Genomic DNA, 15,275 nt, shown 5'->3' with positions numbered 1-15,275 from the left:
GGATTCTAATTGCTAGAATAGCTATTGTTTGTCCTAAGTTGATGTCAGAAAAAACCCATCAACAAATTTGTTCTGGTACAAATTAAAGTGAAGATGTGTAGACCACAGTCAGAAAGAGAGATGATTCAAAGGTTATCTCTGGTAGCTAGGAAGGAACTGAAATCCAGGGAGACGTGAAGAGTCTGCACCAGTCTTTGGGTGAGCAAAGGACAGTAAAGAAACCTCTCTGAATTTGGGCAGTTCATGGTTCCTCATTCTCGGCCCTCACCGCGCTTCCTCTTTTCTCTCAATTCTGATTTCAGCCCCATCATGAGAGGGGAGCTCGCTCAGCAGTCACACCCGGTGTCTCCCAGCTCAAATCTACACACTCACTCTCAGAAGACTCGTTTCCAAGCCTCACACTGAACATTTTCTGCTAGTTCACATCCTGCCATTCAAGGCCCTTCTAACCTGGCCGGTCCTTACCTCTCAGCTGCACTTTCCAAGTCTGCCCCTGTGTTCTGCATTCTCTGCTTCTTACCATAGCAGGGCCCAAAGCACATGGCTGGGCTCCAGAGAGACCTGGTGCTCCACCTCCCCTTCCCTCTGATGTGATCATAGCTGCTCTGTCTGCCTGAATCATGAGATAAAGTCTGAGACCTGAGTCTGAAATTCCATTCTAAACAACACGTGCTCTTGGGAAGGGATGCCAGAGGAAGAGAGAAGCTTGGATGTAACTGTGGTTTGGATCGGGAATGTTCTTCAAAGGCCATTGTGCTAAGGGTTTGGTCTCCGTATCAGGAGGTGATGAAACCTTAAAGAGATGGGACCTCACGGAAGAAAGTTAGATGGCTGGGGGCACATCTTCAAAGGGGATATTGCAAGCCAATCTTTCCCTGTCTCTCTTTTGCCTCCTGGCTGCCATGAGGAAAACACTCCTCTTTTGCTATGAGCTCCCACCATGAGATGCTGCTCTGCCAACTGACCACGGGGCTGATTCCCAAACTGTGAGCCCAAATTAACCTTTCTTCTTTTTCAGCTGATGTTTTCAGGTGTCTTGCCACAGTGACAGAAAATTAACTAAGACAGACTTTGGGATCAGATAGACCTAAATAAATGTAGGCTCTCCTACTTCTTAGAGTTGTGGTCAAATCTGAACTTTGGTTTCTATACACGTGAAAAGGGAAAATAGGGGCTATCTAGTAGGTGACAGCATATGTCAAGTCACATCCTGGTGTGTCTGTAAGTATGAGTTCTTTTCCTTTTAACTCTGCCCTCATTCTTGCCCTTTAAATTCCAAACTGGCCATTATCTATCCTTTATCTGATTCCTACACACCCCCTCTGAGCTATACCCTGGGGACACTCTAGGGATAAGGGCCTGCCCTGAAACTTTCTTCCTATGAAGCAATGTTTGCACATGAACATTTTTTAAATGATGTGCTCTGATTGATACACTTCTCTTTGATTGAAAGATGAACCCTGGATATCTTCAGCATCTCTGACAACTGGTGGCTCCTGGAATGATCAGCACATTCAGACTTGCCTGTCTTGGAGTCACAGCTTCCAGCCATGTGCCCTGGAGGCAAGGATGCCTCGAGGAGGCTGAGACGCATCAAATCACGTTCGGGCTGGTGTCTCAGCCCACCCACCCAGAAAGGCTGACCCTTTCCTTCCCCACATATGTGTGTGGAAGGACATGAAGGCAGGTGGTAGTGGAAGAGCCTGGGCAGGCATGCGCCCAGGGGCCAGCATTCACTCTGTTTACAGCCACCCTATGGAGGAGGCCCTAGTCACCATTTAACCCCTGGGAATGGGCCTGAATCTTGCCACCAAAGCTGGTCCTCTCTCCTTACACATCCAGAGCTGGAAATAACACACGCATATAGGATGAACTACATTATTGCTTCTGCTCAGAGGAGGAAACCTAAATTTAGAGAAATGGAGCATGGTTTTACTAGCATCAACAAAAGCCAAAATACTATGGGAATGTGACTTTTCAATCTAAAAAAAAAAAAAAAAGAGAGAGAAAAATTCCTCCCAAATCTCATTAAAATGCAAGACAACAGGATTTGAGGTATCATAAGTAGGACGATCCACCAGGCAGGAACGCTCCACCTAAGGACTCTTGACATTTTCTCTTTAGCTGCACAAGATTGGAACTGATATTATGTCTTCAGGTGCTATATACAAAAGAATCCTGCCCAAGCTTCTCACCATGAGGTGTAAATTATTCATGGAAAATGAAAATGCACTACATCACAACGCTTACATAACTTAGCCTTTCCTCAGAGAATCTGCAAATACATGTATTAAGTAAACCTCATGGTAGTCCTGCAAAGCAGCTGCTTCTGAGGTAGGGAAATAAAAGGCCTCATTGTCTTGTTGTTTTCTCACTTCTGGCAGAGAAAAAAAAATCATCTGTCTCTCTATTGCTCTCATAGACCCAAGTCCACCAAAGACCAGCAGAGTTCCCTCCCCCTGAAAAACTTTTTATTTTTTTAAAACTATAGCAGCAAATCTGGATTCCAGTGCCCTAGCCATGTGGCACAATGGAATTTAGACTCAAATTGCAAAGCAGCTTTAATAACATTAACTGAATGCAAATGCTGCAAACATAAGTTTTTTTTTCAGTAGTCTTCTGCCTCAATCTCCCCATTGCTACACACACACACACACACACACACACACACACACACACTCCTGCCCCCTTCACATACTTAGTAGAGCGTTTCTGCCTCATCTGAAGCAACCAGATGCATTCCCAAAACAGAGCTCTTTCTCTAGGAGTAAGAATATCAGCACAGAGTTAAGAGGTGGCTCAGCCACTTGGGCTGTAATGATACAGAGATGTATCAGCCCAGAGGACTCTTTTGCAAGGGCTGGATCCTGACAGTTGCTATCTCTGCTTTTTTGGACAAGAACATACTTGAGGCCCAGCTGCTTTCTGTAATCTGCCCCCAGGAACACACCAGCTGAGAAAGGAGCGTTTCACAGTCCGATCATCGCACAGAGAGGCTGGCCACTGTGCTGTGTATTTCAGGAGACAGATCTGACAGGAGCCTACTCCTCCCACACTGAGGCCTTGCAGAACCAAGATATTTTTCTTGTGAAACAAATACAGGCCTCAAAATGGGTCAAGTGGTAAATAGTGGGGACTGTGGAATGCCTCCTACATTTGTCTGAATATAGTCCTGGCAGATGGCGCTGAATAATAGATATTTTATAGAACTCTGAGATTCAAGAGAGATGAGGTAAAATGTGATCTTACCTTTCTGGATTCCTTGGTTAACATGGGTTAATTTATACATTCAAGAACCTATATACAAGTAGCTTTGAGGTTGTGTTCACATTCATAGGTGAGGAATAAGTGAACTCAGATGATTTGGGAATTTTCTCTTTCCTTTTTAATAACTTCAGCAGGTCAGATAAAACATAACATATAATTTTGGCTATGTGCAATTATTTTATTTTTCTGATAAGATGTTGAAATTATCATACATTGCAAAGCCTATATCAGGCACATTTGGAAATAGAATTTTCTAATTTATCCAATATTCTAGTCAATAGGTGCTATGTGTATATCATAGCTTATCAAGTGTTTTTTTTTATGGTACTAGAGATTGAACCTAGGGGCATTCTACCTCTGAGCTATGCCTCCAGCCCTATTTTATTTTTATTTTGATACAGGGTCTTGCTAGGTTGATGAGAGTCTTCACTACTTGTTAGGGCTGTCCTTGAACTTATGATTCTTCTGTCTCAGCCTCCCAAATACAGGGATTACAAGTGATTTTCAATAAACACTTCTGAAGGCCAACTTTCTGTTGAATGGACTCACTCCTTGGAGGAGGGTTCAGAAGATATGCCAAGGTCCTGGGGCTATAATCATAAACATGAATCATCACTTTTTGGAGATGTGATAAAGCATTAGGTTAAGGCTTCATAGCACTAAGTTTCTGAAACTGGATGGGCTAGTGGCCCTCACTGTCCACAGAGCTGTCCCTTAGAAACATAAACAGCGTGTATTCTCTCCACATCCCAAGGGGCTCTTTCCTTTAAGCACAGGCCTGGGGTTGGAGCTCTGGTCCATCTGTGTCTCACTGCGGTGGGCAGGAGGAGCCAATGTTAGGGTGGATACACTGAAGACGTCTGACTATGGAAGCCACTTTGCGTCTTCCTGCTATCCAGGTCCCAAGAGGCAGCGTCCTAGGGCCAAACTTTCATGCCTGTCTTTCTATCACCTGACATTTATTTGGAAATCATTTTTGAACACATCTCCTTGGCTAAAAGTAATACTCCCTATGTAATAGGTAGAGTCAGGGCAAGCAGGCCCCTTGCCAGCTGCCCCTATCCCAGTGTAGGCTCTTGATAAAAGCCTCTTAATGGTCTCTCCTGCCTTGAACCTATCTGCTCAGCCTTCCTAAGTTATGTTTCCATGACACTGCATGGAAACGCTGCAGTAGCCAAACCCAACCCTTTAACCCAGTAGTAAGGTCCTATGTGATCAGAGGCAAAGCTACCTTAGCGCCTTCCCTGCAAAGCGACACTGTTACCAATGGGATCAATGCTTCTTCTCCAGCTAAACTGCATACACCCCTACCTTTGTAAACTTATATGTGACTTCCTTTCTATCTAAAATGATGCCTCAGTCTGGGACAGTCAAAGTCCTTGAAGAGTTCAGATAACAGAAAAAGTACTAGTAGCTAGGGGCAGAGGGGTTCAAAGTATACACTGTATTTTAATTGGGCCTTCCATGATGTTATTGGGTAACTTAATCTCTGTATATAAATGGAGAAACTAAAGTTTAAAATGTATTTTTTTCTGGAAACTATTTTAAATCTCCACTTTGAAAATAGAATATAATTTTGAAATAAAAATAATTCAGGCAATTATAACATAGAATACCATCATCATCATTCTTGTTACAGAAAGTTTAATATTTGCATTCTCATCTTATTAAATAAATCTTAAACTATAAAAAAAATAGGCAACCCAGCCACTAAGATTTTTTTGTGTGTGTGGTACTAGGGATTGAATCCAGTGGCATTGTACCTCCAAGAGACACCTCCAGCCCTATTTATTTATTTATTTATTTATTTATTTATTTATTTTGCAGTACTGGGGATGGAACTAAGGGGCATTCTACATAGACTACACCCCCAGCATTATTTTTTAGTCCTTTGTTGTTTGAAACAGGGTCTCACACTGAGTTGCGAAGGGCCCAAGTAGTAGCTGAGGCTGTCTGCAAACCACTATCTGAGCTACATTCCCGCCATATTTTTTATTCTTTATTTGAAACAGGGTCTCACTGAGTTGCAAAGGGCCTCACTAAGTAGCTGAGGCTGTCTGCGAACCACAGTCCTCTGGTCTCAGCCTCCTGAATGCTGGGATTACAAGCGTGCACCACCACATCCGCTTGTCTTTTTATTTTTGAAACAGAGTCTCACTGAGTTGCAAAGGGCCTCGATAAATAGCTGAGGCTGTCAGGAACCGTGATCCTCTGGTCTCAGCCTCCTGAATGCTGGAATTACAAGTGTGTGCCACCACACCTGGCTCCACTTCTTTTAATATAAAATCCAAATTCGTTCAATATAGGCAGGTACAAGTTTACACAACCTGTTCCTGTTAGCAGGCTGTGATGTTTTCTTTTATGATTTTATTTGTATGTATGGCAGGGGCAGAGGCTAGGATTCAAATCTGTGATGAAAGCAAGCAGTGAGTGAACTTGCTTCTCTAAGATGACTACTTCTTTCTTAGGTTATCTTCAGTAGAAATTATTGATAATTTTCACTGATTATAAAATCACACGGAATCTTCAATATGATCCACATAAAAATAAAAATAAGTAAATAAATAAGATATCCCTTCACAGTGAGGCCAACTAGATGGTTTCTAAAGATGACCTGCCCATTTCAGAACCAGCTGCCAGCCGTGTTCCAATCTGTTCATCTCCTCCGTTTAGGATTATCCTTAGGTTGAGCCGTGTTAGCGAGCCTACTTCATTTTCCTGTCTAGCAGTGGAGTTTGCTGCTTCTGAGTCTCATGCAACAGAGGATTTTATGTGTGGAAGGAGTGGCTTGAGTGAATTTATAATTATGGAGAGAGGTGATGTACCATGGTGACAATGAGCAGGGCCTCTGGAGTTAGACTCCAGCAGGACCATCTACTTGCTGTGTGACTTTGGTTAATGGAGCATGCCTTTGCTTCAGTTTTACCATCTGCAAATTGGGGATGATGAACACTGGACCTATTTCATAAAACTACTGTAAGGATTAAATGAATATCTATATGAATATAGCCTCTCCTGTAATATATGATGGAGCAGAATGTATGATATTTAATTTGTCTGTATGAGAAACCATTTAGAAGCAAACTTTGTACATAACAAGTGGTAATAATAATAAGTTGTTATAATAACATTATTATAATTAGGTATAATTTGTATATTAAGACCCAAAGACCTAACTGAAATAGGAAACTACTTTTAATAAATTTGCTTACTGTATTTTTGTATATCTACTCCCAGATCTCTACTCTTTTATATATATTTGCTTTTTGCCCAAAGCAAAATAATCCCCCAGTTTTTTATATTTCCCAAAGGTATTTAGATTCCCAAATGTATTTAAATTCTGTCTTTACTTAATTTCCAGCTACTCATCTAAGCTAAATAAAAACCTTTACTGGTGATTCAAGTTATTTCAAACAACGTCTCTAAGTTCAAGTAAAACTTTTACTGGTGATTCAAGTTGACGGTGGAACTTGTGGATGGGCCGCGTTTCCTCGGTGGCTCACTATGGGAGCATTTAAGTACCAGCACTGGACGGGAGGGGCTGTCATGAAGCTTTTAGTCTATTTTTTTTTCTCCTATGAATGACTTATATCTACTTACAAATACCTCAGAGATTTAAAATATTTGATGACAATCTGAATTGCTCAAATTAGCAGCAGCATAAAAAACCTGTCAAAACCCAACTGCATTTTGTGTGGCAGAGAGATGGCTCCAGGAAGGACAGGAAGGCAGGTGCAGAGCATGACGGGAACTCTGCACTTCTGGTTCCCAATCCCATCTGATTCCTTCTGATCTCATGTTTTAGGCCCCATGGCTCTCAGAGGCCATGCACCTCTATTCTTCCTTCCACAAATGAGGACGCTGAGATTCATGACGGGTAAATGACTTTTGTAATTCGCATGGACCTCCTCTGATTTGAGTGTAAAGGGCAAAATCTAAACACTAGGATAACTTGTTATTTTTTGCAGCCATTAATACTCTCAGTTTCCTATTCTTTGGTGCTAAGAGAATCTCCAAGTTCTTTTGGAGATGGTTTGCTCTTGGAAACTTGTTGAAAATACACACAGAATAAGTTTGTGTTTACGGTGATTGATATTTTGAAGGTTTCCATGTGCAACCGGGCCTTTTTCAAGAGTTGCTAATGGCCCTGTGTAGTAGTGCACATCTTTAATTCTAGCTACTCAGAAGGCTGAGACAGGAGGGTCACAAGCTTGAGGCCAGCCTGGGAAACTTACTGAGACGCTCTCTAAAAATAAAAAAATAAAAGCAGCTTGGGGTGTAGATCCATGGTAGAACACTTGCCATGTGTGAAGCACTGGATTTGATCCCCAGTGCCACGTAAGAAGCTGCTGCTCAAGGATTTCACTTTACATATATATGCAATTCAACAGCAACTATCATATCTGACAAACTGCAAAACATAGAATCTAGGACCCTTGATGCTCGTGGATACTCCTTTGATTACATTTCCTTGCATTAGATTTAACTTAAACTTGTTAGTCCCCTTACCAATCATCCCTGCTTTAACATGATATAGTTTAGTTTCTGAATAACCCATATTTCCTATCTTTCCTCCTCACAAATGTGCATAAACCTAAGCACGAGTCTAATCTCTTGAAGTTCATTTTTTCCCCTAGTAAATGGAGTCCAAGAATCACTATCAGGCTAGAAAAATATGTAAGACACATGACCATGTATTTATAACATATAAAGACATTTTTCCTAATACTTTAAAGTAGTTTTTATATTGGCTTTTTTTTTTCTTAGAAAAGATCCGTAAGCATTGGGAATGCTCAACTTACTGAAAAGCATAGGTAAAATCTGATTGTAGCCAATAGTACTATATTATTAGACTTCTAACTTGTTTTCTTAGAAGGCACTTTGTGACACAAATTGGGTAAAAAAAATGACATAAGTGTGGTTGGAGGAGGTGAGATTTAGACTCAAAGGACCAGGTGTCCAGCCTTTTTAAAAAGAAGGGGTAGTCAGGAATGGTGGTACATACATGTAATCCCAATACTTGGGAGGCTGAGATAGGAGGATCACAGGTTTGTGACCAGCCTCAGCTACTTAGTGAAGCCCTCTGCAACTTAGTGAGACCCTGTTTCAAAATAAAGAATAAAAAAATAGGGCTGGGGGTGTAGCTTGGAGGTCAAATGCCTCTGGGTTTCATAATAATAATAATAATAATAATAATAATAATAATAAATTTATTTATTTAAAAATAAATAAAAAGGAGCAAGTGAGAAGAGGTGCTTTGTCCATAATAATGGATGAATGTAAACAGTCTCCCTTCTCCCATCTCATGATTAAAACAATAAAAAAAAAAGCCTTTTCAGCTAAGGAACTTATCTGCTCTCTTTGTTGTACTGGGTTGGAGCTGAGTTGGCTTTCCTGGGGGACAGGCTGGCAAGTTAGAGGTGTAGAGTGAAAAGCCAAAGAACTATCAACATGTAGTTTGTGTCTGCCTCTGTGCTACCCACTCAGTTCCTGCTCCTCCCTCCTGTCTCTCTCCAGCTGTATCACGATGCAGAGGGCACAGCAGAAACCATCATGGGACTTAACTGCCATTCCTACCTTCCACTACATGCACACCCCTCTCTTCTAGAGCACTGAAGTCGCACATGCACTTGTGAGTGAACTGGCCTTTCTGCCTCCTGAACGTAGAGAAGTACTGGCCACTAAGGCCCAGACATGATTTCCCGTGATGCTTGACTTACCATTTCTTCTACTAGTCTGGCCTTTCCATTCAGCCTACTCTTCTATACTTTTTCATATTTTATTAGTAAAGTTGGTCTTATTTATTAAAAACAAAAACAAAAACAAAACAAAACACAAAGCTAAACAAAAAACCAAAATTGTTCTTCAATGAAGGGAGGGCATGCGCAGTAAAGTGGTTTTCTTGGCGAGGTGGGTTTGTGCTCAGCGGTCACACACTTGTCTCCTTGTGCTTAAGAGCACATTGGGTGCATGTTGGTTGGTGAGGTCAGCAGTAGAGCCAGCTCATGACCATACAGTAGGGAACAGTTGACTGGCTCTCTCTAGGAACTATCGTATCTGTGGTTCTACCAGCACATGCATTAAACCAACAGAGTTAAACTCTCCCGATCACTTATATCCAGCCTTTGTGAACCCAGTGGTCCGTTACTCTTCTTCCGGCACAGTTTAGCTCTTATGCCAGTATTTACACAGATTATCAAGTGGGGACACACTGAGTTTTATGGCACCTATGATCAAAGTCAGATGTCCATGAGAACTATTCAGACCTCAAATGTGACCCTTAGGAAGGAGGGGAGACTTTTCTAGGAGGACATTTCTTCTTCTTCTTCTTTTTTTTTTAACCCTGTACCACAGATGATAGGGTCTGAACAAACTGAATCAAAATAGAACCATTTTTGAAGCACCCACTGGTGCGCTTCTACAATTTTTATGTGGAAATTCACAAACCACTGGCTAAGTAATGCTGTACTAAAAGAAATTTAAGCCTGTCAGGTTAATTACACAATATTAGGTACGAAAACAAACAGTGCAACACAAAACATAGCTACATCATTATTTGCAGTAAATGTTAACTCTAAATAAGTGCAACCTGTCCATAAATGCTTGCTAATAAACTAATTAAAAATAAAAAATTTGATGGATAAAACATGAAAAAAAAATTCTCACCGAGAATTTTTTTTTTAAATATCAGCACTCATTTAGAGTTCGGGATTTGTGAAAGAAAGCTTTAAAAGGAGCAAACCTGATTGGCTGTGGCTGTTGCTGCGAAGGGGACACTTGTTGCAGGAGTTGTTGCTGCAGAGACAGTGGCGGACGTAGCGCTGTGCATCATGGGTACTTTCAGGAGGGGAACCATGGGAGCAATGAACAGGAGGGTGTAGCATTATGGTAATAGAAGTGGTATTTTGGCATGGTGAATATCAGAGCAGCAAGCCATCATGGGTTAAACCAGCAGATGGCATGCAATCACAATGCAAAGCAAGGAAGCATGGGAGAGAAATAAAAAAGGGAAAATAGCTTATTACAAGTACAATTAAAGGAAGTTTTAAAACATAATCAGTGATTCCCAGAAAGGCCAAAGCAGATTACTTTGGTTGATGTATTTCTAAACAGTTTAACCCTAACAATGGATCCATTCCCGATTTGAAGTGTGTAGTGAATGCCATAACGATTGCTTCTGAAAATAGGATGGGTAATAGCCAATGGAGAGTCTCTGATGATAGTCTATAGACTCATTGTAAATTCTAAAACGTCAAAGCCTCAATGCCTAGGCCCAATTTCGGATGTTCTTTGAAATTAATTGTGATTAAATTGATTTTTTAGAAGGATTTGGGGTCATTCGTATGTTGTGATCAATAAGTTAGAGCCCCAAATCATGAACTCAATGTAAATTCTAACAGAGTTTCTCTGAAATAGCCAAATTTTGCCAATGTTTATTTTTCTGGACTCTCAGTAGAGCTGCTCCATTTGTCCTAAAGACAAGACATTTTTTTGTACCAAGACATCAAATACGTGAGGACAGCTATACGCTATCAAAATTTAACACCTATGGGGATGTGGAGGCACAAAAGAACCATCGGAAACAAGTCAGCACTTACAAAGATAATCAAGCAAGGCAGCCCAGACATTTGGTTTCAAAATACATCCAAGAATAATTTTTTTTTAAAAAAAGCAAATACTTCTGGGAAACTCTGATAACTCTAACACACAGCAAAGAGGAGATAAAGGCACACCACTATGGAACTTTAAAACATTGATGAAATTAGCCTGCCTCTCTTTTTTTTTTCTCTTATGCTATACGAGATAAACTATAAAGAGAAACAAAAAGACACAAATCATTAAAAAGCAGACTCATTCTTGTGGTTTTATGTCTCTGTATTGATTGTTCTAGCACAAGAGGTCACATTAAAACCATCATTTTCTTAAAATATACATCATTAAAAAAAAAAACCTCTACGTTAACTCTAAAGCCAAATAAGCCTTCAGATCTACTATATCCTAGAGCATTTCTATCATCTCTGAAATAAGTTTTCAAACAAGTGAAGGTACTGTACATCATATAAAAGACAAATAAAAAAAGGTTGAAACCTACCAATACTGGTAGCGGGTGTCATGCACAAAACTGACCCTGAGGGCATGCAATGTTGGGTGGAAAAAGTGAATAAAGGGAAAGAAACAGGTTAGCGGTTTAGAGTTAACATTCAAAGTGAGATTGAAGCACAACCAGAAATAAGTAGGGTTAGTTAAAACAGTTTTGGTTTTCAGGGCTGCTCACATTAGTCAGTACAGACACAAATATATCTGACTTATCTCAAGCCAAGAATATTGCGAGGTCACTCATAGACTACTTTGCGTTTCTGTCTCTTCATTATACATCGGCATGATTCTAGTAACAATGACACGTGATAATGCCATTGTGTCCTCCCTCCAAGACCTCAAAGTATTTTACAGACACATTATCGAGTTAATCCTGCAAGCTAGGAAGTGGGTATTTTACAGATGAAAAATCTGAGGCAGAGTAGCTCCTCCAGGGTCACGCATAGTTGGGAATCAAGGCCAAATCTAGAAATGGAGCTCTGGTCCTAAATCCAGGTCAGCTTTGATAGTCACTGGATGACTGCACTCACTGCATTAAATGTTGGTTTCCTTGATTATAAAGCACTTGTGTCGATGACACTATGTAAATAAGAACAGTAATTAAGATTTCTAAATCAAAGGCTGACACAGCAGGATGGGTGCAATTTAGTAATGTAGGAAGACTGAGGTTCCGGGATAGAATGGTCCACGTGTGTATGGATCTGATCTACCTTCTGTTAGAAGATGCATTATGATAAAGGATTGGCAATGAACTATATCTGTTGTAGAGACAAAATCATGCAGAATTGGGGCTCTTAAGGGCCTGGGCTAGGGGTTTTAACATGCCCCCTCCAAGGTGATCCCTGAGGAAGGCCTTTCTTTGGCAAGACTTGCAGGAAATCTCAAGGTGGGGGGAAGGGAGAGGGCATTCATTTTCCTAAGGATGAGTTGCCTTGTTTGTGGGGATTATTGATGCACATGAATCATAAAACTCTTTCCGTGGATGGGAATCATGTCATGGAGGTGGTGAAAGAACCGTATTGAGAGCTTGGGGAAACTATCTGCTCCTTGCTCAGTGCCTCAGAATGAAAGTCAAGGTGATATATGGATTTGATAACTGAAGACTAGGTGTTATGTAGGTGTCAGAGAAGTGGTTTGTAATGAGCCCAGGTATACTCACGGAAGACCTCAGCACTGCCTTCTGAGACAGAAGGTGAAGCATGTGAGATCTGTCACCTTTACTCCTCAGCTCAGCCCTTCCCACCCCAGGGAGACCTCTGCCTGGTCTACATTTTGATCAGGCTAACCTTATCTGATTCAGAGAAGGGGCTATTTAATTAGGCTACTACTGAGTTCTTCAACAAACATGTGTAAGTGCATCCAACTTGACACACACACACACACACACACACACACACACACACACACACACACTCCCTTTCAAATCTCTCCCACGACACCATGTCTTTATCCAACATTACCTACACGGACAGTTTCACTGCTTTGTACTATTTTTTTCTTTGGTTCTCTTCAGTTTGGGTTTCCTTTTCACCTCTCCACTCAAGCTGCAAATGTCAGTCTCAAAAAGCTCCATACACTAAAATCAGTAAGGGCTCTTCCATCTCTGCCCAAGGGTCCTGACTTGGCCACACTTCTCCATGATAAACCAGTGTCTTCCCTTAGATTATTTTTATCACACACACACACACACACACACACACACACACACTCACACACTCACACACACACACACTTGTTTTCTTTTCTGGCATTTTCTTTTGTCTATTTTGCTGGATTCTCTTCCTCCCCCTGAATTGCCATGTCTATTTGTTGGAGTTTTGCAGATTCAGTTCTGGGTTCTTTTTGTCTACTCTATGTGCCTTTCTGGTGTATCATTCAATACATGGAGTCAGATACTACCTATGAGCTCATAGCTTCTATGTTTACACATCCTGCCCAGTTCTCTTCCCTGAGCCCCAGCTCTCTCCATCTAATTGCTCACCTGGCCCTGTCACTTGGGTCTCATCAGTATTTCTCTCTCTTAAACTTTGCCCTTTCCCACCCAGTCTGTTTCTCAAGAATGTGTGGCAGACATCGCCTGCCCTAGAAGTCATGCAGGACATCACTTCCCCTGGTGCCATTCCCAGGTCCAGCTCAGCAAGAAGCCAAAACAATCCTGCTTCTGAAATGCACCTTGCATTCACCTGTTTGTCCACCAATCGCTACTGCTGCTTCCAAGTCCCAATGACCATGGACTCTAATCCTGGACTTGTGACCACATCCTAACTGGACTTTCTTCGCCCCTCCTGGGTTCATTCTCCACTCGGCTGGCAGAGCCCACCTTTCCCCAAGCAGGCCCACTCCTCTGCTGGAAGTGATTCACTGGCTTCCTCTGCCTCAGGGTGAAGGCTCCCTGTGATCCAACTATGACCACCTCCCTGGGCTATCCTCCACCTCTTCCCTGGCACTGGTATCCAGGAGATGAGCATTACATTGCTTTGAACTGAACACAACACACTGTTGTTCTATTTTTGAGGTCCACACAAGCTTTCTTCTCTAATTTCCCTTCATTCCCTTCATCGTCTGGGTCTCAAGGTACATGCCAGTTCTTCAGAAAACAACTCCATTGTTCTTTTACCTGCCCATCCATGCCATCTAAATTAGCTATTTCACTCTCATTGAGTTCTTTTCTGTTTCATTCACAGTGCTCTGAACTTTTTTTTTTTTGATTATGTATTTATAAGAGTATTTGATGGGCATCCATCTCTCCTGAGATGTCTGGCTAGGACTTTGGGGCATATACTAGGCAGTCAATGCGTTGAATGAATGTCCTTAACCATCAGTAAGAACTGTGCTGGGAACAAATGGTTCCTAACATGTATTAAAGCACACAGTTTGTGAAATTTCATTTTAAAGTCAACCATGGCTGCCATACCCCTAAAAAATTTCCTCTAATTTTCTTGAGTTCTAATTTTCTTGAGTTCTTCAAATACATTCTTCCCATGGCCGCCTGGGATGCTCTTTCCCCAGTGGTAAATCCTTTTTTTTCTGTTTTTATATCTTAAGATTTGGAAACCCAACGTTTCCTTTGGAAAGTCTTCTTGCTCCGTATCCTTCATAAGCCCCACTTGCTGTACATGCTGCAGGACACAGGCCTCCCTCTCCCTTGCTCTTGAGTAGCTATGCCCATACCCTCAGCCCACCATAGACGGTGCATTGCATTTAGTTTCCACCTAGTTCTGAGCTCCTTTTCATGCTCATTGCTGTCCCTGGGACCCAGAGTATACCATGTTCATGGAATGTTTGCTGAATTAAATGGATAGATCCATCCCGCTGTGGTTATGCAGACATTGTTTCTACTAAACACTGATAAATCTTTCAGCAAGTTATGTGATAACCTTATGTGATGACTGGGCTGGCCCTTGCCTCGTGTGACTTATTTCATGAATCCAATGTAATGAAATAAATCAAGGAAGGCTCCTGTAGGTCGCCTTTGTTCTCATCAGCTGAGGCATTTCACCAGGGCACTAATTCCCACGAACCAAGCCTTCTCAAATAGTTTCTGCTTCAGTTGTGCAATTGTTTCAGTTCTACTACCTATGAGTGGGGTTATTTGGATAATTCCATTAATTTTATACACCACTGTGCAGTGTAGACACAGCCTCAGTTTTGCCATCTGCAAAATGCAAATAACTGTGCTTGCCATTAATAGAACTGCAACATCTTGAGGAATAATGAGATAATGTCTATAAGAACACTTACAGTAACTCAGAATAAACCTGTCAGAGAAATGCCAAGAATTATTATGCTGCTATTTTTGTAACTGTATGTGGTTTTGCCACTTTCCTAACATAGCAAAGAAAAAGTCTTAACTACTTGGTTAAAATAGTCCCTATCAAAAAAGAAAAGAAAAAAAAAAGGAAAAAACTCAT

At 41.2% G+C, this 15,275-nt stretch overlaps 1 protein-coding gene across 9 annotated transcripts in view; it reads right to left on the bottom strand.

Moving 5' to 3' along the window:
• MBNL2 (muscleblind like splicing regulator 2) overlaps window positions 1-15,275 on the bottom strand; it is a gene marked incomplete at both ends in the record, with an annotated part of 111,624 nt that overhangs the window by 15,717 nt on the left and 80,632 nt on the right. For 3 of the 9 annotated variants that reach the window (XM_080719861.1, XM_080719863.1, XM_080719866.1), the window contains one exon: window positions 11,360-11,395. The exons of the other annotated variants lie outside the window; for them this stretch is intronic. In XM_080719861.1, the coding sequence (XP_080575987.1) occupies window positions 11,360-11,395 (36 nt within the window). The remainder of the gene's footprint in view (window positions 1-11,359; window positions 11,396-15,275) is intronic. 9 annotated transcript variants of the gene reach the window in all.

This window comes from Muscardinus avellanarius (genome assembly GCF_963383645.1).
Source record: "Muscardinus avellanarius genome assembly, chromosome: 2".
NCBI classification, from domain to species: Eukaryota; Metazoa; Chordata; class Mammalia; order Rodentia; family Gliridae; genus Muscardinus; species Muscardinus avellanarius.
This window is presented reverse-complemented; position numbering and strand designations above follow the sequence as displayed.